General features: G+C 28.0%; 1 protein-coding gene and 1 pseudogene across 6 annotated transcripts; both read right to left on the reverse strand.

The window, feature by feature from the left end:
- Positions 1-278: 278 nt before the first annotated feature.
- On the reverse strand, positions 279-24,610 carry LOC112601080 (probable tubulin polyglutamylase TTLL2). 6 transcript variants are annotated; one of them, XM_025348504.1, is made up of 8 exons: positions 24,575-24,610; positions 10,673-10,768; positions 7,297-7,443; positions 5,131-5,237; positions 3,084-3,222; positions 2,316-2,592; positions 1,915-2,117; positions 279-1,427 (listed from the first exon to the last, which is right to left on the reverse strand). In XM_025348504.1, the coding sequence occupies exons 2-8, from the start codon at positions 10,751-10,753 to the stop codon at positions 624-626; spliced, it is 1,758 nt and encodes a 585-aa protein (XP_025204289.1). In that variant the 5' UTR covers positions 10,754-10,768; positions 24,575-24,610; the 3' UTR covers positions 279-623. The 6 variants fall into 6 exon arrangements, with proteins under 6 accessions (XP_025204289.1, XP_025204290.1, XP_025204293.1 ...); XM_025348505.1 differs by having other exon boundaries at positions 10,673-10,784; positions 24,575-24,607; XM_025348508.1 differs by having other exon boundaries at positions 10,673-10,765; positions 24,575-24,595.
- LOC112601081 lies at positions 19,713-21,239 on the reverse strand (annotated as a pseudogene).
- Positions 24,611-25,243: the final 633 nt, after the last annotated feature.

Genomic DNA, 25,243 nt, shown 5'->3' on the forward strand with positions numbered 1-25,243 from the left:
AATCGAATCAAATAGAATTAATCACGATTAAGTGACATACGTTACATGTCATATTATATTATACATTATAATATATTACAGGTACAGTATGTTGGCAAATATGTCATCTGCAGCGAAACACCTGGAATACATATTATTATTAAAATATTATTAATCATCCATTACGGAAAATGACATAAGAACGACGTTTATGTTCGCAGAACACATTTTTATTATGCATCATAAATTCATAAGGTATTAAGTTTTAAATATTTTCTATATAATATAATTGAATTTGGAAAGGGCGAGAAGAGTACAAAAACAAAAAAACAAAAATAAGAAACATATTAAAATAATTTTTTACCTACTTAAAGCTACATTGTTAACATAATAGTTGATAATAATTCGAAAAAACCGTATTCGTCGATAATTAATATCATAGAAAAATATATATTATCGATATATTAACAATAATATTATAAAATAAACAACGATATTATAATACGTATACGCAACGAGGCAATAACAATCGATATTTTAACATAAGATATCAATGATATCATATTAATTACATAAATTTTAAGTAGGTAAGGGTTGGCGTAGTGTGTGCGAATTATGGTGGAAATATAATTATACAAAGTCTTTCAGAGGGGCGGCAACCACGTCTTGGTCGCGGCCGGGAACAGATCTCTGAGCTGATCGTTGAGCTCTTCGTCCGGCACGGGCGACAGGCCGTCGCACGACCTGGCCACCTTCTTGCAGCATTTCAAGTACTCTCGAATCGTTTTGATGGCGGCCCGAGCCGAGCTCGTGTCGGACGGCGGCGACGACGCCGACCGGCGGGCGAACTGTTGCTGTTGTGGCGGCGGCGGCGGCGGCCGGATGCCGGTCCGCGATAACTGTCGCGGGGACGGCACGAACGGGAAAACCCGGACCCAGTCGCCCTCCGAGTCGACGGGCCTGCTCCAGTCTAGGCCGTTGCCCCAAATCGGCGACGAAAAAGGCGAGTTGCAAAGGTCGGCGGCCTCCGCCGCTTGGGCCGTGGTCGCGCCGCGCTGCTTGCCCGGGCCGTACAGTGTCGACTGCCGTGCAGACGATTGCGTCTGTGTGGTCGACGTCATCGCCGCCGCCGCACCGTCCTTCTTCGCGGCGTTGATGTTGTTGACGTGGTTGTTGTTGTTGCTGTTGTTGTTGGCGGCGGCGCTGTTGTTGTTGTTATTGTTCGTCTTGCGTTTCGACTTCCACTTTTCCGTGGCCGCGGCGGCCAACGCTGTCGGCCGTCCATCGCCGAACCGTGGCCCAGACGCCGACCTGCACGCCATCCGGAACAGTGACAGTCCGGTGTTGCACATCGGCAGCCCGAGTAGATCGAACATGTCGTGCAGCAACGGCTTTTTCACACGATTGTCCACGTCGCAATCGTTACCCAGAGCAGGACTGAGGTTCACCTGTAACATGCGTTTTTTAATAAAAAGTTTACCCGACATGATTGTCTAAACTCAATGTTATTACTTATGATTGACTTATATTCTTACAGGATTATATATATATATATATATATGCAGATATATTTTTTTGTTTCATAGTTAAAGTGAACAATGATGAAATAATATTAACGAAGGATGCGGGTCAAACTTAAGTTTTTTATAGACCTTGAACTTGAATTTTTTTCGAACTTTTGGACTTTTAATTAATTAACCATATTTTAAGTATAATAGTACTAAAATAATGTTAACATTTAAAAAATAAAAACTTTAAATTAATCTGCTGTTATTCTCGAACATTTTGAATTTGATTACCTATTCAAATTGAATTATTCGAGATGTTCAAATTCGATTTCTCGTGTTTTAAACTATTTGAGGTGCTTAAAATTTGAAGTGTTTGAATAACCCATTATTAATACTAAGTAGGTATATTTCAACATGGTTAACATACCTCTAGAAGCCAAGGCTTTAGATCAGAATCGACCAATATGTCAAAACCGTATAACTCGAAACAATTTGACGTGCTTGGTATGCTTGTACATTGGCTGGCCAACGTGAGGCTAACGAGAACTGATATCTTTTGCCACAATAGCCAATCATTGACTCCGGCTTGGCGTATGTGTTGTCGGAGCTGTTGGAACGTCCATTTGCATCCTGCACAAACGAAAAACGTGTGTTATATTATAATGATATGAACTAAAAAAATAACTGCGTTAGAAGTGGCTGTTTTTTCTTGATTGAAGCGTTATATTAAAATTTAAATTATAACTAATTGTTTCAGAAAAATGCATGCTTCAACTCTCCGCTAAAATATATAAATTAACTCCAATTTTTAGTGTAATAATTAAGTACCGAGTCCAATTTTTTCTTTGGTTTCCAAATAGTTTGGTCCTAGCTTGTTGATCGAACTATTAGTCAGGTGCGCAAAGTGGTTATCGAGATTATTCAGTGAATACTTGTCAGTACTGAATCGGGTTAGCCCCTCCCTGTAGATGTATATGGTGAGTGGATGGAAAGACGGCACTAGAACATATAGCCGCAAATCGTACTTGTATCCACCGATGAGCATAGGATTCTTCACGTACCTCTGGACCACGATGTTGGTGTCATAAACGAGTTCACCAATTTGCTGTGAACATATTAATATTATAATATTTCGTATACTATTAAAAAGTGGAAGTACTACAAATCAACGTTAAACAATTATATTATATTGTTTGTTGTGTTATCCATGATATTATTTTGATCTTGTTGCTTAATTTTCATATTATTATATTTTATGGATACGGAATAAGTCATTTTTGTATCAACTTTTCAATATAAATTATTAATGCATTATTGGTAGTATCTTCATAAATCAAAAATAGTATATTTTATACTATATATTATAATCTATTGTATTGTATACAATATATACGTACTATTACTATACAATATAAAAGAATATCCATTATGTTTATCTAAAATAATCTTCAAAACTATAAATTTTATTTTTACAATGACAGGGATTACAATACGTTATATGTAATGAGTACTTGTATTATTAATACTTTAGCCATACAGCTCATTTTTTTTTCTAGAATAAATATATTTTTATTATACACATAATACAACGCTTACCGAAATCAAAGATATTCCTTTTCCTTGACTTTGGCCAACAGGTTTGCATATCCAAATTGACTTTTCACCTACGTCGGTGTCGTGACTACATTCAGCAGCTAACTTTGTATATTCTAGTGGTAGATTGTAGGAGTCTGGGCTGATAGTTCATGAAAGGAGCAAAATCAAAAAAAAAAAAAAAATGAATAGTATTTAAATAGTATATTGACTCAAGAAAAAAAAAATTATTATAAATAAAAAATTATTTAAATACAGGACGGTTTTCGTGATGTGACAACATAACATAAGAAAAATACGCATTACACTATAGTCCGTAAATAGCTTTTAGTTTTCCTCCCTGATAGCACAATTTAGATAAAAATATATTATCAAGGGGCCAGCGACTTTCTAACCCTTTGTGATGGTAACAACCAGTCGTAAGTTTTATGACCGTTTAACATGTCACATAAAAATAAGATTGTACTATTGTGCTGTGTACAGAGGTCTAAAAAATAACGTGTATTATATATAATATTATATATGTTGTGTATGAAGAAATATATAAACAAACACCTGAATACAGATCGCGTGTGTAACATGTAGGGGATGATAATACTCACCCCTATCTGGGTAAATTTTCTCATTGAAGAAACCACCCTCACCTTTACATATATTAGGTAGTTAATGACTATGTTACCAGTGAAACCAATGGATACCAAAAACAAAACATTATTGCTATGATTTACTAATATATTATTATTGTATCTACTGTAACGGTGTTTTCTTTTATTTGTTAGATCTCTCAGAAATGCTTATAACCAATATGAATACATAATATCTAATTAAATAAAATTATACTTGATAATTAGCTGTGGACTTCTATATACCTACATACACTAAATATCTAAATGATCCTCAATTGAAAATTCTCTAATTTAATAAGTGATGATTATGATTCAATTTTAAAACATATTTAAATATAAACACATAGGTACATTCAGAAAACATTCAGTTCACAATACTCAATAATGTACCTAGTGTATAATTGGACATTAATATTATAATATAATGACCCACTTAATTTGTTTATGGAAACTTTGCACGTCAGTAGCTTTTAGTCACGACGTATTACAAAAGTGCTTGCATATTAATACTCTCGAGTAACTACTATGGTATTGTATGCTGCATACGCCATACAGTTTGTAGAATGCAGTATGTTAATATTTTATATAAATCTATTGCAGTTTATTTACCCAGGTACATACATTTTTATAGCTATAATAAGTTTTATATTTTCTTAACTTAAGTATAACCGCATAATTATAATATTATTTACAGAAGAAATAGTTAAAGATCTATTTCTTTTATTATTTTTAAATAAATAAATAAATTGTTCGCGAGTGAATTATTAATGCATAATAAGATTATTAACTATATTATATTATAATAAAATAATTTATTTTAATAACGTAGTTAAATGATATTGTGTTTATCTATCATTTATCTCATTTAAAATTATGAATAAAGTAATATTATACTAAGATGAAGTACCACCAAAAAAGCACCGTTGAAAAACCGTTTACATAATTTAATCATCAGGTTGATTATAAAAAAATAAATATTTTAAATAATAAATCATTAATTTGTGTCTTTTAAAAAATAAAATAAATAAATTTATAAAGCCAGAATAAAGCCTCATAAAAGAACTTATGACTTTTTACATAGTAAAGACTAAAAACCCATTGTGTATTAAACGATATAGTGTTTATTTATATGTTTAATATCGTACCACCCCATATAAAAACATAATATAACTTTATTATTTTATTTTTCAAAACACAAGGCATATCTCATATGCAATTTAAACACTTGCGTGCATACAATAATTGTATCTCATACTTACTACCTACCACCTACTTAACCTACCATATTGTACCTATATTATATTATTATATACTATTATGTTCTTAGTTTTTATTCTTTTTTATTATTGTTGCTTGTACTTTTGCCTCATACAAAACATTTCAATATTTTTTTATAAAAAATAAGCTATTTAAATGCTTATTACCTGAACCCAAATAGTGACGTGCCGAATACATTCTTCATACATTTTAGATACCGCCACAAGTTGTCTTTTCGACATAATGCTGATCCACTGGGTATATGATTGTTGAACTAATAGACAGCATAAGAAAAAAATACACCATTAGTTATTACGAATACGTACATTAACATTCAAGTATTGCGTTTAGTTTAAAATAATAATTTTATTCATGCTGAATCTATTGTAACCGTTATCTATAATTGTAGCCTAAGTGAAAACAATTATAAATGTACATATATTATCATACATAAATTTAAATCGATTATTATGAAATTGAATTCTAAGTGTAAGCTGCAATATGTTTATAATAACTATGCATATTTTTTATTCTCGTATATTCAAACTTTTGAAATATTTATAGATTGTTGAATTCAATGAAAATAAAATATACGCGATATTTAAAAGTGTATTGAATATAATATACTATTATTAATAAATTTTTTTTAATAATGATTTAATACAATTATTTACCTCTGAATTTTAAGAAAACTTTTTGTAAATTCTTTTGAACAAGAAAAAATATTATATTAATTACAATATTACATTATACATGCGTACTAGAATTATACTATAGTAATACTAGAATTTGATTTTTTAAAATACTAAATATTATTTTTTATTTTTATCATACTTTCACTTCATACAAACAAAAATATATACATCGTTTATAATATAAGGTAGAGATGTGTTTATATCGAATAGTAGGCAAGGTCTAGGTATCTGAAATAGTGGAAGGGGCTACATTTAAAAAAAAAAATACAAGGTAATACTTTAAGACTTTAGTATACAATTTAATAGATTACAGATAATATTAAAGATAAGATTTCATAATAATTTAATCAATTTTATTTATACTAAAAATTTATGAATTTAAAGATATATGAATTATTTATTAAATAAATAAATACTAAATATAAAACATTTACAAGGAGGGGGGAAATTTTTTAGACCCCTCCCCCAAAATCCACGTTTGCATACAAATACAAATTTTTTCGTTAAACTGAAAGTTGTGACGAGTTAAATAATAAAGAAAAAAAAATAGCGAATATACGATATGTATAATATCTAGCTATGTTCTTTATAATTTATATCAAAAAAAAATTAACCTAATTATAATTATTAGTATAGGGTACATTTAGGTATAATTGAATAACTTAGAAATAGGAATATTTTATTTTTTTTTTAGAATACGCGCATAAATGTGATGAACAATTGTTTAAAATTATTATCGCTACAGCGATATTAATACATTAATATACCATATAATTACGCGATCACGATGCACAAATAAGGTTTTACATTTTTTTTTTTTTTTGTACGAACGACATTATTACATAGTTAATTATACACACAATATAAGCGCAATATAAAACACCAAATTTAGTTTACAACTAAGAATTTCGGAGAAAAAAAAATCCTACGATCATGCCGTTTAATGATATTAGGTATGTCAATTAACTATCGTCAAGGAAGAATGAAGATTAATGTAAATTGGACTGTTAATATATATAGGATTACATTACAAGCAAATTAAAAAATCTGGACACTATGTACACATCGCCTGGCATTTTTGAGCAGTATGAATAATAACATTTACTGTATTTGATTGACGAGGCAATTTATTTAACAATTATTATTGTAAAATAACGTCTGATTCATGACGGACAACGTGAACGTCTTATAATGATCGAATTAAATACTATTAATTAGTATGTTTATACAACTTAATTATAGTGTCAAATTATATATGTATAATAATATAATATATAATATATCTTATTTTAATGTTTTTAATTTGCTTATATAATAAATATACAAAGATTATGTATTTATCATGTACCAATGTATTATGTAGTATGTTTATGATATGTTTATTTGTATATGTAATTTGAATATGAACAGAACCCGCATCGTTTAGTTTTTGGCGCAGAATCGTCAAAGACATCTGCGTTCAATCGATGCGTTAAAATAAATATATAAATATAGGTTCTGATGTTCACTCAGAATCAGGCCAACTTACGTGATCTTTGCGGACAATGTGTGGCAGCGAATAACGTTCACACACACCATATAAGAAATAATTAATTTATAAAAACACACACTTTTTATATCATATTATTCTGAACATACCTGCCATATTTTCTGCTGTTTATAGTGTGACAACGAGAATCCGGTCGATTTCCACCACAGGTTCCAATACTCGTCCGCCGGCACCGACCACGCGGAGTCGCCGCTCTTAGTTCCTTCGTATTCCTTCCAGCCACGTTCTTGGCACACCTGTGAGTGACAAAGCAAAATAAAAATATAACAATAAATACAATGAAAAAAAATTGTAAAAAAATATTATACAGGATAATTGAGTATAATCTGATTATTTATTGCACGTCCTGTGCAGTGTTTTCGCATTCCCCACGTTGTGGCGTGTAACCAGTAACTACTACTATCACCACTACCTCCACCACCACTCAATTAGACCCAATCGACTTCCGACCGACAGAAAATAAACACTGCGGTGCGTATATATCATACACGCAAACACCCTCCTGCTAACTTTTACATAATAATACACACTAATTGAAATGTTTAGACTGTAGTGCATTACCTCATCATCGTTATAATAATACATAGCTAGAAATACCTATAAATAATATTAATAATAATAGCAGTGACGTCAACAATCGGTGTTTTTTGCTAGTCGTATAAACACGTAGTAGCAGTGATAGGGGGGAAATCCATTCATTGTCGTTGGAATTAAAACATCATCGTAGAAAAAATATAAAGCAAGCAAACTTTCGGTATCATTACTATAATTTATATCAGAGCCGGTTTTACTTTTTCAGTACTTATTGGAAAAATATTATTTTAGCACTCCTCCTTCTGATCAAATTTTAATTTGACATCTCTTACGCGCCCTCTGATTTGGTGCCTTGTGCCAGCCCACGCATCAATCGTATCTAAATGTAGCCTTATTATATATATGACTCAGGATTTTAAGTAAATAAATGAATTAAGTAAATACATATTATATACACTTTTAATACTTAACTGACTTATTGAACAGTGAACTAATTAGACCACACCTTTTATTAATTATATATTATTATATAAAATATGCAATGTGCAATGTTATAATAAAAAAATTAATATATTCTTAAATAAAAAAATGTGGACAAGTTAACGCGTCTTTACAAGTGTATCCTGTACTGTTAGTTAGCTAGTGGCTCTAGTGATATTAATTATTTATAAATTATATGTGTGTGTTTATAATTTTGTATTTAAATTTTATTTACACTTGTTTTATAAAAATGTGACATTTTGTACGTAGAATTTAACAGTAAAGACAATACTGCACGGTCAGGCTTTGTTAAACGTGAAAATCAATTAATTATGATTGTACAAATATAAATATTTAACTATAGTAAATGAGTAATAGGTTTTAAAAACGATAGCCGCTGTATACAATAAACACACTAAAATAAAAGAAACATTTAAAATTATATATAATTACCTATATTTTATACTGCATAAGTACAAGTTTCAAATTGATAATACACTATTGATTATAATAATTATACAAAAATAGAACTTTTAATCAATGATAAATTATAATAATATTATAAACTATTATGAGAATCTTTAACATTTCGTAAAATTTCAAATCAAACAAATCGATAATCAATAATTTTGAATTATATATTTAACTTTTAACTTTAAAATAAATTGTAACACGATTTTTACTTATTACGATTATGCATTTGTGTTGTATATTATCATTGGAATATTATTATAAACTTATAGGATTTAAATTGCAAACTAATTTTAAATTAATTTGAATTTAGCTAGTAGGGAATATGTTTTACACATAATAATTACAGAATATGTACCATTTAAAAAAAATAAGGTAAATTATGTTGTGATAGATGGTTTGATTTTAAAAATTCTATAGCTTATACAGGAATATAACTACAATAGAAGTATAATAAGTGCACAATATATGATATATTTTAATATTTATGAGTATAATTATTAATTTTTTTTTTTATAAATATATATACTTTATAAATAATAATTAAGTTAACTATCTAATACATTTATATACAAAATTATATATTAAATTCTAATTTAACATTTTCCGTTATAATATAATATATGTCAGTTTCCATCAAATAATTTATAAGTATATAGTTAGTATAATAGAAGCATAAATTAAGTTAATTATATAATAGGCTTAAAATATGTTTCAAAAATCACTAAATTATACAGAAAATACAAAATTACTTTTCATTAAACTGATTTTTAATGATAATCCATTATATTATTTTATTGCACATAGTTTTTATTATACTGCTTAATATTCAAAAATGTATTAGGTAATTGTTCTTAACTTTTGTATTTGTTAATATAATTTAATACATATTATACTATTTTTAGTTACTGTGCTAAGGTGCTAAATTTAATATTTGAATTTTTCAACTATAAAAACAATACAATTAATTGAAATGTACAAAGTAAAAATGTAAAAATATATGAATAGGTACTAAATATGCGTTGAAAATAATTTAGAAATGAAAAATACAAGACGCAATGCTACTTAATAAACTAAATGTGTATTATGTGGCTTGTATATTTTTATTTTTTTGCTCGATGATTACAATTTTTCTATTTATAGTATATAACCATACACGTGGTCGATCTTAATTTAGTTTAAAAAAAATATGTTTTTTATTAAGTTTTTTTATCCTTGCTTGTGTATACGTAGTTTAAATGTACAAAAAGATATTGTTTTAGTCCAATCGACGATTTATTATTCAAAGCCACATTCGTATCTTATACCAAGGATAAATTTCCATTTATTGAAGTTGATTTAACAGTTAGATATAGGCTTTGTTTTTTCATATTAATTCTCTGTTGTAGCTTCATACGAAAATACGAAACCAAATGTTATATAATGAATAAGCCTTTTACAAATTTTTTAAATGACAAATTACGCCGGTCAAGGTTTATTCCACAGAAATGTTAACCAAATGTAGGGAACAATGTGCATGCCGTTCGTAAACAACAATCCAATAAGTTCCATTAATTATTTTTCTACTGAAGTAGTTATAACTTGCAAATATAGTAATTGCTATTACAATGTAATTAAGCTCGTGACATTTAATAAGAGAAAGAAACCTACAAGCAAATATATCGTTTGAATTTTCTTCAGAAAAATATTAGAACTAAATTAAAGAATAAAGCATTTGTTAAAAATTCAATGACAACGTATAATAGATGTATTATCGAGATAGAAGTTTTAGTGCGCTAAATTTCAAGTAGGTACCTATTTAGTTAATTTATTGTTTTTTGGGGCAACACCGAGGTTAGTGGAGCGTGGAAAAAATAACACTTCCAAACGCCAACGCCCTATGGATTTCCTATAAAATGGCCAACCGACTGAAAAATATTTTTAAAAAAGTAGGGGTTCCCAAAGGATAGATAGTATGTAATAAACGCTACCGAATTTTACCTGTATGAGCAGAACTGGGCCAGTGCCGTTTTCGTTGACTCGGAATATGAACGGTCGGTCTTCAGATCCAATGGATGACATATTATTGTTGATCTTCTGGAATCATGTAATTCTAATAATAATAAAACAGAACACATATCGGTATTCAAACATATATATTATATTAAATGAAAATAATGCAGTAGTGTATACGGCATACTGTATAACAGTATATTATTTATTAATTTGCAATAAGTATATAAATATATTGTTATATTGTAATTTGTTATAACTTGTAGGGAAATCATATTATAATTTATAATAACGAAACCTATGCGCGAATAACCGTTTCGGAGTTCGATCAACGGTGAAATGACCGGCTGGCTGACACTCGGACAGATGCACGGCGATGCGTGACGGTGAAAATCTTTGGTGGAAAAATAATAGTTGTAAAAAATAAAAATCATGTACGTTCTACGGATATAATATTTTAGCAAAGTTACTATATTATACTGTTATCAGTTATCTGTAGTAGCATAAATAGGCCAATGAAGGCAAAGTGACTGATTTAAGACTGTCAAGTCTAGAGGTGTGTTTCTTTACTGAATAATTTTTTTGGCTAATAGTAAAAATATTAATATGTTGAAAATTAAAAAGAAATCAATATTATGTTATATCATTATATTAGGTAATTAAAAATCTTGAAGAGTTAGTGTTACTGTCTTAAGTAATCTAATCGACATACCTATTTAATATTTAAAACTGTAATAAAAAATGCAATGAAAATATAATTAAGTTTAATGAGGAATAGGGTATATATGCAAGAATTCATATTTATTGTAAATTAAAAGAACTAAGTAAATAACTTAAAAATATTATTTTTATTTGTAGTTATATCCCGTTACTTTTACAAAACGATTCGAAATCAAGAACAATTTGAAGGCTGAAACTTTTTCTAGATCACTTGTCAAGATGTAATCGAAATCATCGATACTAATTAATTTTTACATAATATAAACCTTACTATTTAAAACTAAAAGAAAAAAGGAAAACTTGAAATATAGTGTTAGGCATTTTGCTTAATGAATAAACTATTCAAACCTTATCCAATTTTGGTTGAGTGGTTTGTAGAAAACGACTGTCAAAATTTGATGAATATAGTCTATAGGACACAATTATTACTTTAATCAAATCGAAAAATTATTCATTTTTTTAATACAGTTTATAATATTTAGGTATTAGATTTAAATCTATGGAATAAGTAATTAATTCATTTGACAGAATAAAACAAGATTAAAATTATAATAATATTTAGTATAACCTTGGACACAGCACTATATTTTATGACAAACATCAAACTTAGGAAAAGTATTTAAGTGTGTACTACAGATCTATAAAGATATGATTTTGATGTGGGTAGAGTAAATTTAACATCTTTTGTATATATTGTAATAAATAGTATATATTAATGTTTTATTCAGTTATATATATATCTCTGACTCTTTTATCTTCATTAATCATGTTTGTTTGCATGTTAACAGTATAGGTACCTACTTATTATTTGGTATGTATATTATATCAATTTATCGTAGCGATTCAATTAAAAGTCAACAGTTTGACAGGTTCAAAATCAAAACATAATGGCAGTAGTCGGTATGATTTAATTAAAAATAGATTTAAAAAATAATAGGTACTTATATTAATGTATATGTTAAAAACTAAAATATTATTTTCTAGAAAGAGTAAGTAAAAATAGGAAATAAAGTAATAATATTTATTCTTAATAGATATTTTTTAATGAAGTAAAATCGATTTTTATCAATGACATAATACGAAAAATGAATATTTTTACAAACAAAAAAAATAATATTTTACATGTTAGTTAAACATGCAATGTACTTGACTATAAAAAAATAATACACATAGATACGGCAACAATTCAAGAAAACACTCAAAGCTAAGTAAATTGTACAATATAGGTAAATACTTATTATCTTTTTACTATTATAAATAATTCCCGAGTATTTTTTTGTAGAAATTAATTTAGACAAAAAACATAAATGATTTTACACTTTAAACAATCTATTTAATTTTTAAATAAAATTGCAAAATCTTTATTCTCATAGTTAAATTAGATAAAAAAACATAAAAATAGTAATCTTAGTAATAATAGTAACTGGCAAAATTATTTCATGATAACATTAAATTTAATAAAATGTTAGTGATTAAAACTGTCAAAAAAAAAAAAAAAAAAAAAAAATGTATAAAAGTAACTCAATTTTATTTTTGTCGTAAAGAATTGTTTTTTTTTTATTTAACCATTATTAAAATATTTGAATTTTTAATAGAATATTATTAAGTTTGTAGAAAATTTACAACTAAAAACTTAAAAAGAATTGATCATTTTTTTATTTATTTGGCACTAAGTTACTTATACTTTATCTTTGTTATAATAGAATTAAATTCTACTTAAACATTTATTGTTAAATTTTAATATCATATTTATTTATAAGACTATTAATTTATTATCACTAAAATGAAAAAATCTATTTTAAATTAAAATAATATATTTTTAAATATAATAAGGATATTATATTATATTTTTTATTTATGAAATTGGAGAAGTTTTTCAAATATAGTAGATATTATTAAAGAGTTAGATTCAAATACATAGTATAATATTTTCAAATCCTTAAAAAGACGGCAATCTAATCTGACAGCACGTTAATACGTTGACATAAAACGAGCTCACATATTGTAGCAAACAGATCAATACAATCAACTTGGCGCAGCGTACGGATAGTGGATACATAGATTAAATCGCATCCAAAGAATATTCTTGTAAATTATAATTTACACCAAACTAATCGTCTGCAATGCGTAACCATTAATAGAAAAATATTTTGTTATACTTTTAAACAATAATTGTAGTTCATACAGTTTTTATAAATTAATGACTTAGTTAAAATAGAACAAGGATACATTTTTAATGTTGTATTAAGTTTATACCATTTATTACACAGTAGCACACCTATTGTGTTGGTGCGAAAGTAATTATTGTAAAATCCAATCAACAGTGATAATTAAAATTTAGTCGTAATTAACGTAGTGCAGGTATAATTATAGTATGACGTGATTTTAAGTAAGCGCAAGAAGATATATAATACGAAGAATGTAAAATGGGTCGCTTAAAAATATATAAGTGAGTAGAGAAGGTATACGTGTAAACGTTGTCGTTTGTTCGTCAACTCGAGTATGATAAACGATAATACATATAAATGTGGGTCATAAAAAAAACCAATGCCTATTATTTTTGAAGTCGGATAATATGGTTTAGTACTATAGTAGGTATGTTATAAATAAGTACGAAACACGAATGAACGTAATAACTGCAGCTATTGCCGCGGTGCCTAAACAATATTATTGGAACGGCATATGTAAATTTAAATTCAAAAAAAAAAAAAAAAAAGGGAAGAAAAACCAATAAATTCTTCACCTTCAACGACCAAGCTCGTGTTCCATAATTTGGGCAGTGTCTCACCGGGATATCCTGCGGACGAGTCTGCCGGCGACGACGATTATTGCTGTAGGTACTAGGTCTCACACGCAAATCGTCAACCGAACGGACATCGTCAGACCGAACCGAAAACAAAAACCGTTTCGCCCAAAATAATACCCATAAAGTACTACGCACGCAAACGGCGCTGGCGGACCGGACGGCGAGGCGCCTGCGACGGACGAAACGGATGGAGCGAACGAATGCGGTGTACGCGTGTGCGCGATGCGCCGCGTCGGCAACACGTGTGGCGACGGCGTCAGCGAACGCTGCCGATACCGACGGGCCCTGTTCGCGGTTCCGGCGGTATCGAGTGGTGTGCGCGCGCATAAGTAATAAGTATCGCTTGGCTGGCCGGGCGGAGCTGCCGGAACCGTTAAAAACGCGCGTTCCGGTCTCGCGGTCGCGGGTCCGCCGAGAAATCCCAGGCCCGATGGTTTCTCTATTAAATTGGCACCGACGACGTCCGCCCGGCGGCCCTCGCGGGTACGATGTATTACGTTGTCCCGGATAATGCTGTGTTATTGTAAAATAATATGATTTTTCTTTTTTTACTAGAGAGGGGATAGGAAATGTGTGCAAAAGTGTAAGTAAACCGATTTTTGCCGGCCGTATACCAGAAACAATATAGTGTTGCGAGATTGTAGGTCAAAAATAAGGTGCACTGATGTAGGGGAAATAAATATTTTCGAAAATTTAACGTTTTCCCGTAGAATGTGTAGGGAGCGGGAGGAAGAGAGTAGTGAATATTTCCTCAGCTCCACCGAAGATTTTTTTTATATTTTTTATATCCACTCTCAAGAGAACACCACATATCCTCATGACGAGTTGTTTTCATCTTTTAAATGTACAACGTAGCAAATATTTGATTGGTGAAGTTAAAACGTTTCCTGTGATCTATTGTTGGTTTTTTACCGTATTATAATTTTTAAGCGATTTATGAGTATTTTTATATTGTAATGTATAGGTAAGTGTATAACATATCCATAACTCGCTTAAAAATTAAAATATAGTAAATAACAAACGAGAGACACACAGATAATGTTCTCATATTGAAGTTCGATCATAATTCATAAGTCATTTCATTCTTATATTAAAGCTAACAAAATAAAATTAATTCTCCTTAACAAATTTACAATGTTCTACGTTTGTGAAATAGAGAAAATACATACGAATGTGGTTTTCTCTTGAGTCGCACAAATTTGTTTTGATTATTTTGGAAAAAATTATTTCAAAATTTGCATTTGAGGGCAGATGAAATGCATGTATATTTTATATGAAACTGCTTAGATGATAATTTCAGTTTTGTTCATAATGTGCAACATCAGTTGTGAATCCGGACGAAATCGCGTCCCGTGGTGTTGTTTCGATGCGTATAAATAATTTGAATCCCCGCACCGATTGGACCTATTTTGACCTGCCCCAGACAACTTATCATAACTTGTTACATCCGCCTTAATACAAGTCGATGGAGGAAATGGCGTTTGGCACTACAAAGGTCTTATTATTATTATTATTATTATACAACCTCTATGCTCATAATTGTATTTATTAATATTGATATGTATACGTTATAAGTATTTTAATTTATTGTACAAATATAGCTAATAAGTTAACTATCTTTATTATGAAATAAAGTTCCGGTTTGTGTCGAACTGTCTACATTGAATCAGCAAATATTATATTATACAATAACGCACGACGCACTCGGCTACGTTTAGATTCGAATATTTGACTATAACTAAGTTTTAAAGATAAAATCAGAAATAAAACATAAATAATCGGAAATGCAAAAATAAAATAAATGACAATAATAATATTATAATTTATCGTATTTTCTTCAATTATTATTATCTAGCCGTTACCATCGCCGCATTTAGGCCGTTTAATCCGATTTCGTTTAGCATATAAATATAGAATGCGTAGTACTTACGATTTGGGTCAAAACGCACAATCGAGTAGAAATAATAAATTACTTTACTTGTTTATAAAAAAAAAAAAGATTTTAAATTAAAATATAAATAGTTTTTATCATTTTAATTTTATATTTATATTATCGATGTTACCGTAGTAATTATAATATGAGTATAAAATAAATAATAGGCATTTAAATGTATATTATGTTTATGCATGTATTTTATTTTTCTGGTGTGATAGAAGTGGGGTAATGTCCTAGATTCAAATTTAATGAGTTGTGGGATTTAATGATGAATTTCTATAGTTTTATATGTCATTTAATTTAACATTTAAGTTTTAAGTTTTAAGTTTTTTAGTTTTTTACCTACTTCTAAAGGACAGGTCAGTCTATAAATAATATAATATTGTATAAGTTATAAAAACAATAAATCAAATTTTCATATGAACTAAAAAGCTTTTTAAAATCAATGTATATAATTATTTTAAATGATGAAGCTTTTTAGTAAAGAAACGCATGCTTTAATTTATTACTATTAATTAAATACTAATATGTTGTACACAATACATATACAATAGGTACATGATTTTTCATGAACTAAGTTAAATGTCTTGGCGTTTTAGGACTTTTAGGTACCTACCGATGGAGTAAAATGTCTAATGTGTAGATATCTAGTTATAATCTAGATAATTTCCAAAATATTTTAGATAATACATTAAATTTAATGTGGTAAAATTTAATAAAATTACCGTACAAGTATAATGATTATTAAGTAATATGGATAATATTATAATTGTTAACTATTGAGGTTAGAAAATCGATGGTTATGATATAAATAACATAAAAAAATAATTTGTTAGAGTAGTATCTGCCACTGTAAATAATATTGCGCACATCTATATTATGTTTTATGCATTATTAATAATTTGTTAAGAGTCCTTGGTGATTTAGAAATTGATAACTGGCTTAATTGTTAACTGTATTATTGTCTATCGAGTAATACTTGTAAACACACGTTATACTAAATTGTAATATTTTTATGAACCATATACCTATTCCGATTAATTAATGAATACGAATACACAATTTAGTTCGATTTAAAACAAAAGGTAATTCACATTTCATTTTAAGGACGTTTTGCCTGTCATGCGAGGTCACGAGTCACGACAGTCGTGCGTGGGACGCGACAAATACAAGACGGCCATGGGATAAGAAATGGCAGGTAAATTCAAAATATATTAATATGATAAAACTGTTATCTTTAGCAATGAATTCAAGATTGAATTCTACTGCAATTGATTTTTGCTATCATTGTGTTGATGTATATTATATACATTATATATTTATATAACATTATTAAGATTAAACGATTTAAACATTTTTTAATTTTTAAACAAAAATATGTAAGTAATCTGTAAATTATTTTTTTCTACAATTATTGTAGAGAGAACTTCTCTGAAAGGTGTAATATACTATTGCTAGCTAATTAAAATAGTCTCTCAGCGATGACAATTTTTTTAAACTTAATACTTAACTATGTGTATAAATCAATTAACAAAAAAAATATCTTACATATTTATTTATATTATATTATTATATTTTATTGTTAGTTTAGATTAAAGTTTAATAATGGAAACGAACTAAACACATTGCATCACTAAATGTGATATGACTGATATGATTTAAAATAACATCATTGGCAATTCATAAAAAACGCATAGATACGCACAATGTTAATCGAAAAGTAACTGTTATTATTTCCGTGACTTGGAGAATAAAAGTATATTATAATGTGAACGAATCACGACAAAAATTCACGTCACGTCATAAATATTGAGGCATATAACTATAATAGGACTAAGAGTTTCCGTTTGTAATACCTATATGTATTAAATCAATTCAAAACGGTTTACACAGAATAAACAAAATATTTCATTAAAATGCATAAAAAAATTATTTTAAGCTACTTTATAGTTTTTACTTTTATAGCTAGTTGAATAGGTAATAATATATTGCTATTTATTATTAACCAATGATCATTTATCTATTTTTATATAAGTTTATTTTTAAACAATAATGTTGTTTTATTGCATTAGTAAGTTATTATTTATGAGTACCTGTATGAAATTTTTAAATTTAATAAATTTTAGATAATATATTTATATATCTTATTCAGTATAAATAAAGTAATTTAACACAATATAGTATTTGTACCATCTATAAAGTAATATAATTTTAAGTTAATATTCACTAAAAAGTTAAATATATCCATAAGCTTTTTTGCGTAAAATAATAATTCGTATAAATCATAGAAGGCACGTTATTGTTGTTTACGAGCTAGTTATTATGTATTAATAACAATACTTATTTTTTAAACAAACAAATATTTTTAATAAATTGGTTACCATAATAATTATGAGAGAAATATTTATTTTTATATATTTTTTTATTGTTGGTTTTGAGGGCATATTTATTAAGAACCACGCAATTTATTATTATTATTATTTACTATACAAATTTCAATCAATGAATAAAATTATAAAAATAATTTAGTGGTTGCCGATTGGCCTATCATTATTTATTACAAATAACTATTAAAAACTGACATTCTTTTCAAATAATTTTGTATTATTTTAGAAAAGTTAAAAAAAAAAACTGATATATTAATTTAACGAATATTTATATTTTATTTATAATAATTAATAATATACAACGGGAAGACGAAAGAACCATAAAATTATACAAGAGAATCATATAAAGTACTAATTTTTAATACTCCATAGAAATAAATGATTAAATATTTAAATATGTGATTCACCATACATACTTACCCCGATTTGTTCTTAAACAATAAGTCTTTTTAAGTTTCGACTTTCAATTTCTAGGATATTTATACTTATACCATTCGAAGAATGTCAAATAATGATATCAATTCTTTTTTTTTAAATGAGCACCACTTTTTGTTCTGTAAATTTTTGAACAGATGGCTTTTTTTTTAATATTTAAGCATCTAACTTGAAATTTGAACAGGGAAGTTTTTAAATTATTTAATTTTGTGTATTTATATCTTATGTTAATAAACCTACGATAATTGATTTTGAAGACAAGGCTATTATGATGATTTAAAAATTAAAGTAATCAATTTAACTAATCTATTAACATTTTATAACTTGTAAAAATTATCTAAGTTATTAAGAATAATAAATATTATATTTAATGATACACTAATTTTATATTTTTATAAAATTATAATACAGAAACTACTAGTTTAAATTTTGATTTAGATATACTTAGGTATAGATATAGGTATATTAAAAAAAAAAAAAACATCTGCTTATATTTTACAATAAAACAAGGTAAGGTTAAGTTTTTTCATTTGAAAAAAGAAACGTGTTTCGTCACCAGATATTCCAAGTGGAAAAATGGAGGTGAACATACTAGATGTATCAGTATTATTGTGTATATCTATATCAAAAATATTTAAGTACGAGTATCTAAATAAAATTATAAAATTAAATTAAAAATGAAAACCAATATAGACAGTTTATAATTATAAAAAAAATTAAAACTAGTTGTTATTGGTAATTTGAAATCGGAATAAGTAAGTTATCTGCGATTTATGCAGCTATTTATAATCAATAATACGTATCTAGAGATGCGCATGTATAATTAAGGTTAGGTAAGATTTGGGGTAATTTGCGGAAAATTTAAAATTGATTTTTGATATCAAGAAGGAATAGTTAATTGCATAAAATAAAATATTGACTACAATGCACTCTAGAATGGTCAAAATGTCGAGGTTTAAAAACACTTGCACATATATTGAGTTTATTTTTAAACACATATTCAAATTTCAAACTATTTAAATGCATAAATTGATATATTATATTTGTGTATAAATCATAGTTAATGGTGGAATACCAAGTAATGTATACCTACACATTTCCCGAGAAATTGTATCCATGAATAATAACAAATTAATGTTATTTTTTTTTTTATAAAATTTGAAGTTCAATACATTAATAGGATAAAAAAGTATGTTTTGACCGCTGATCCTGCTGATCCACTGATCCGCCGCCGCCGTCGCCACCGGACCCTTCTGACCCGCCGCCGCAATCCCGATTCGCTCAACTTCTAACCTCGTTGGAGAAGATTCGAGCGGAATAAACCACGGAGGATACTGCGCACAATTGTCAATTGTCCGAATCTCGTGGGTACGAAGGGTCGAAATCATTAAACATTGGAGGCGATAAATTTGAAATGAGCATCACTTCAGATTCTATGAATAACTATAAAATAAAAATTAAATAAAAAAAAATTTAAAAATTTAAATTAAAAAAATAATTATTTCTACAAATGTTAAATTAAAGATTTACCTCTGGTGAGTTTTCTTCTTCTTTTAGTTCTTCGCTCCATCGTTGCGCCCAATGTTCGACTAATTGAGATGAAGCATACATATTTTTAAGTTGACTGATGAAACTCATGTCTTCTTTAGGAGTGGATCCAATAATTTTATCATCACTTAAATTTTTTATAAATGTGACCATTTCTTCGTTTGTTTTTGGCGGCGAATCAACTTTGGTGAATTCCCGATCAATATAATTACCGATCATCGCAAACTGATTTAAAACAACTGGTCGTATGATGGTTGACTTTCGAACGGCTGTTTTGATAATACACCATTCCAAATATTGCAATTTCATTAAATCTGTCCTATTTAGCAATACTCGACATCTGGCTTGTGTTTTTGATTCGATGACAAGCATATTTTCCCCTTGATACACCATACTATAGACAGCGAAATAATTTCGGTTTCCAGAAATAAATTTCGCTTATATTTTTGCGGTTGATCCAAAATAAACGACAGTATATTTCCCATCAGGGAAAATATACGTCTTAGAAAGTCGGCTGGCTTATTAATATACCGCGATGGTGTGATTATTTGCACTACGGTGTTGAATACGTCCGTAGGATCAAGTCCTACATTCAAAAACTTACGGCCGGTGAAGTCTAGTACCTATAAAATTACTGCAGTCGATGAGTTCTGCAGGCGGAGTCGGTGGCACGTATGTAAACTTCTTGTACACTGCAACCATTCTTTCAGTCGAACCAGCCATGATTACAAAAAATAATTTTTTTAAACACTTTTAAACACACTAAAATTTTTAAAGACGGACGAGTAAAAAATACGTGTACACTAGTTTAAGACAGTTGACGCACTAAACGGGTGCCGGCTCTTTCAGTCCGGTGACTGGAAATTAAATAGGTGGGAACATTTTTCAATATTAATGGATTTTGCTGGAATTGTAATTAATTAATTGAATAAGGAAATACCTACCAAAGAGTTGTAAGTATTCACGTGCATGCGATTAAATATTTAGTGGGTATTAAGAGTCTGCGACATTCTGGCGATTATTAAGCTATTAGACAGGTCAACAAAATAATTGTGATTTCTATACATTTCCGTGTTGGCAGATGTCTACCCCATTAAGCATCGATAGAAATTGTCATTTTACTAATATTGTTATTAATAGCTTTTCTATACATGTTCATGTTAGCGGATGTCTTAACGACTATCAATACAATATTCTATATAAATGTTAATGTCTTTCCAGTGGGAATGGGTTTTCTATACATTTTTATTATATATTATTTTCCAGGTATAAGTTGTTAAAATATTTTTATAATATACGTCTAAGTATACGGTAACGAAATAATATCATGCATATGATATGCGCGCGAAAAATAATAACTGATAACATATTATTTGATAACTAATAACGCTGCTCACGAGTCAGGAAGTTGGAGTCGGGAACGAAAAATGATAACATTTGTGATAACTGATTATGTTGCTCGTTATGTTGTCATATGCGTGTGCGCGAAAAAATATATCTCGGATACTTAGTGGACCCGACAGAGTCTGGATGGTGGTGAAGAGTGCTGCGAAGGGTGTGGGGCAGATAAATAAATAATTTATAACAATGATAACTGATATTGTGTGGCGGGATGTGGGGGTGGGGTGAATACGTCACACACGTAGCGGATCGGGCTGTGGCGGCGGTGGCGGCGACGGCGGATCAGCAGGATCAGCGGACAGAACATACTTTTTTATCCTACTGTGTGCAGTGTAGTACAATTCCATCAGAACAAGTCATGCAGATATCTATGTATACATTTGGGAACCTCATCATTTCTTGTCCGTCACCTCCCGAGGATTACGATCTGAGGGTGGCAAACGCACCATGGCGTGTTATCCATACCAATTATTTAAGTTCCTTAAAGGAATACTAACAAGTGCTAAAACTTTTTCCCATCTCATACTTATGAATGTAAATTGTTGACGATAAAAGTAAATGTTTTACATGTTGTATGATTTAATATGAAATAAATCTAACAAATAGAATGTCAAATAGTTATTAACTAAATTACATCAATTATTATACGGACTATCTAAATAAAAGTTAAACTTAAATTGTTTTTTTGTGTAGTTATTTTTTCTATCTACGTGATTTACAAGCATTAGCAACTTAATTTACTCAATTAATTATTAATATGTGCGGTATAATAACACTGATACCATCTTAACTCCCATTCGGATTATTTACCAATTTTAAATTAAGGCCATATACCTGGGAAATTGGCATACTGGTATACTACGCTATTTGTAATAATGTGAAACAATTAAGTGACGTACCTATTCTGAGTTTTATTTCAAGAGGAATAGGCCGATAAAAATAATAAATTATATCTATGTAATATGAATACATATTCGTATTAAAATAAAATATACTGACAAATTTAAAGAAAATAAATCACTACCTATAAAAATATAATATATTATTATATATTTCTATAGGATGATTTAAAAAATTTTAAATCAATTTTAGAAATATTGAATTTATAATTACCGGGTGATAATAAATAATAATAATTAATAATATCGCGTTAGTTAACTAAAATTTTTAACTTAAAATGATGTGTAAGTGTAACATCAATTTTTTTCATAAATGGCATTATATAATATGCTCTAATGGCTTACATTGGTACTGAAAATGTAAAAATAGCGTCACATAACTTGGAGGGGTGAACTTTTTTAATTTATTTGTGCATTGCTTTTGTTTCTTTATACTTAAGAGATTAAAGTTTGAATAGAGAACTTTTATTTGTGTTAGTGCACCTCTTTTTATTTTTTTAATAAAATTATAATTTAATTTATTATATATATATACACAATAAATCTGATAATGTATACATTTATTACAAAATGGTAGAAATTACAAAATTGATCATAATAAACAAAATTTGCAAATATTTTATGAAATATATTATATACATAGGTACAATAAACTTAATTATTGTTATATTATTCATAAAAAAATAAAATTTCTCTAAACCTATTTTTTTAAATTTATTAAACTGAGTATAATGATACGAATATCATTACTAGAGTCAACAATAATTCTACTCTGAAATAATGTCACAAAATTTTGTAATTTTATTTAATGGTTTAACATTATTAATTTATGACCTATTTTTAATGTTAAAATATAGTTGAGTAGATTAACAGTTAAAACCGGCGTCTTATGACTGTTTAGTTATAGTTTGCTACCAAATAAAGGGTATATACGATATACCTAGATAGCAGTATAATACTGACAGTTTAGGTATATTTTGATCTATTATTATTTATCGAGTAAAATTTTGATCTATTTCTTAGAAAAATAATAACGGATAAAATAATAGCAATATAGAAAAAAAATATTGTGATACAAATATAAAATTTTTAAAAATGTTTCCAGACATTTGGTGGGGGGGGGGATTCTATAGCCTTATTGACCATTTCCATAAATATGACCCTGATTTGCAGACTTGTAGTTAAATTGACTTAAAATGTGTTTTTAATATGGGTAATCATAGATTATAGATATATTTTTGTAGTTTACCTACGTGTGATGTAGTTTATAACCAGGTACCAAACATCTTTTACTTTTTTTTAAAAGTTAAGATTTATTTCTATCGTACAACTAATTATTTATAAACGGTATTATTAACTTATGAATTTACAAGCTAGATAATTTTTTGTTTCATTAAAAATTATAAGAAAAATTTAATATAAATTAATTTTGACGTGTATGTTCATTTTAAATTATCAATCACACATGTAATATTCTTTAGCACGTAGTTTTAATGTTATATAATAGTATTTTAAAAATTGAACGAACTATTAATATACACCGAATAATAGGTATTTTTAATTGTGATTCATAAGCATTTTATTTTTTCATTATATAGCTATTATATAACATTTTGCATACAATTAAACAACATTTACGTAAATTAGACCGATAGATAAATTATAAGTTATAACTATGTTAGTAATATTATAATTGAGATTATTTTATAGACCTTCGTAGCACATTCACATTTTTGAAAAATATAAAATTTGACTTACCTTAACTAGAATTTTATAAATTAGAATTGTACACAGTTAATATTTTGTAAATTTCAAAGGCATCACCTAAAATAAATTGTATTTTAATAAAATAATGTCTATATATAAAATTTAAAAAATGAAAGAGTATAAAGTTAAAATGGTTAGCAGAATTTGTTAACAGTTAATAATACGTATGTTGAACTGTGAATCCATATGAAAACTAAATAGCAAGTGGTATTTTTAGTGGCATTTAGTGCTATAGGTACCTACATAAATTTTATAATTTGACTCCAAATAAGTATACAATCGCATGTTATTGTTATGATATAACTTATATAATACGATAAATTACCTTGATTTATCTCAACAAAACTATTTTTAGTTGATGTATGTAGATAAAATGTACTTAATCATTGTTGGAAATTCCTTCAACAGCATTTAGATTAACAACATTGTAGTCGACTTAATCAGAAATAAAATAGTAATTTTTAAAACTTAATAGACTATAAATGTTGTACCTATTTTTTTTCTGTTTAAGAAGTCATCTAATTATTATTAACCACAATATTATAAACTATGATATTTTAGAGTCAATATAAATTCGGAATTACAGATCTTTCATTTATAAAAAAACATATACATTTACAAATTAACTAAACAAAATTTCAAATTTTTGTTTAAAAAATT

This window comes from Melanaphis sacchari, unplaced genomic scaffold (assembly GCF_002803265.2).
Source record: "Melanaphis sacchari strain LSU unplaced genomic scaffold, SCAv2.0 Contig74_pilon_pilon, whole genome shotgun sequence".
Lineage (NCBI taxonomy): Eukaryota > Metazoa > Arthropoda > Insecta > Hemiptera > Aphididae > Melanaphis > Melanaphis sacchari.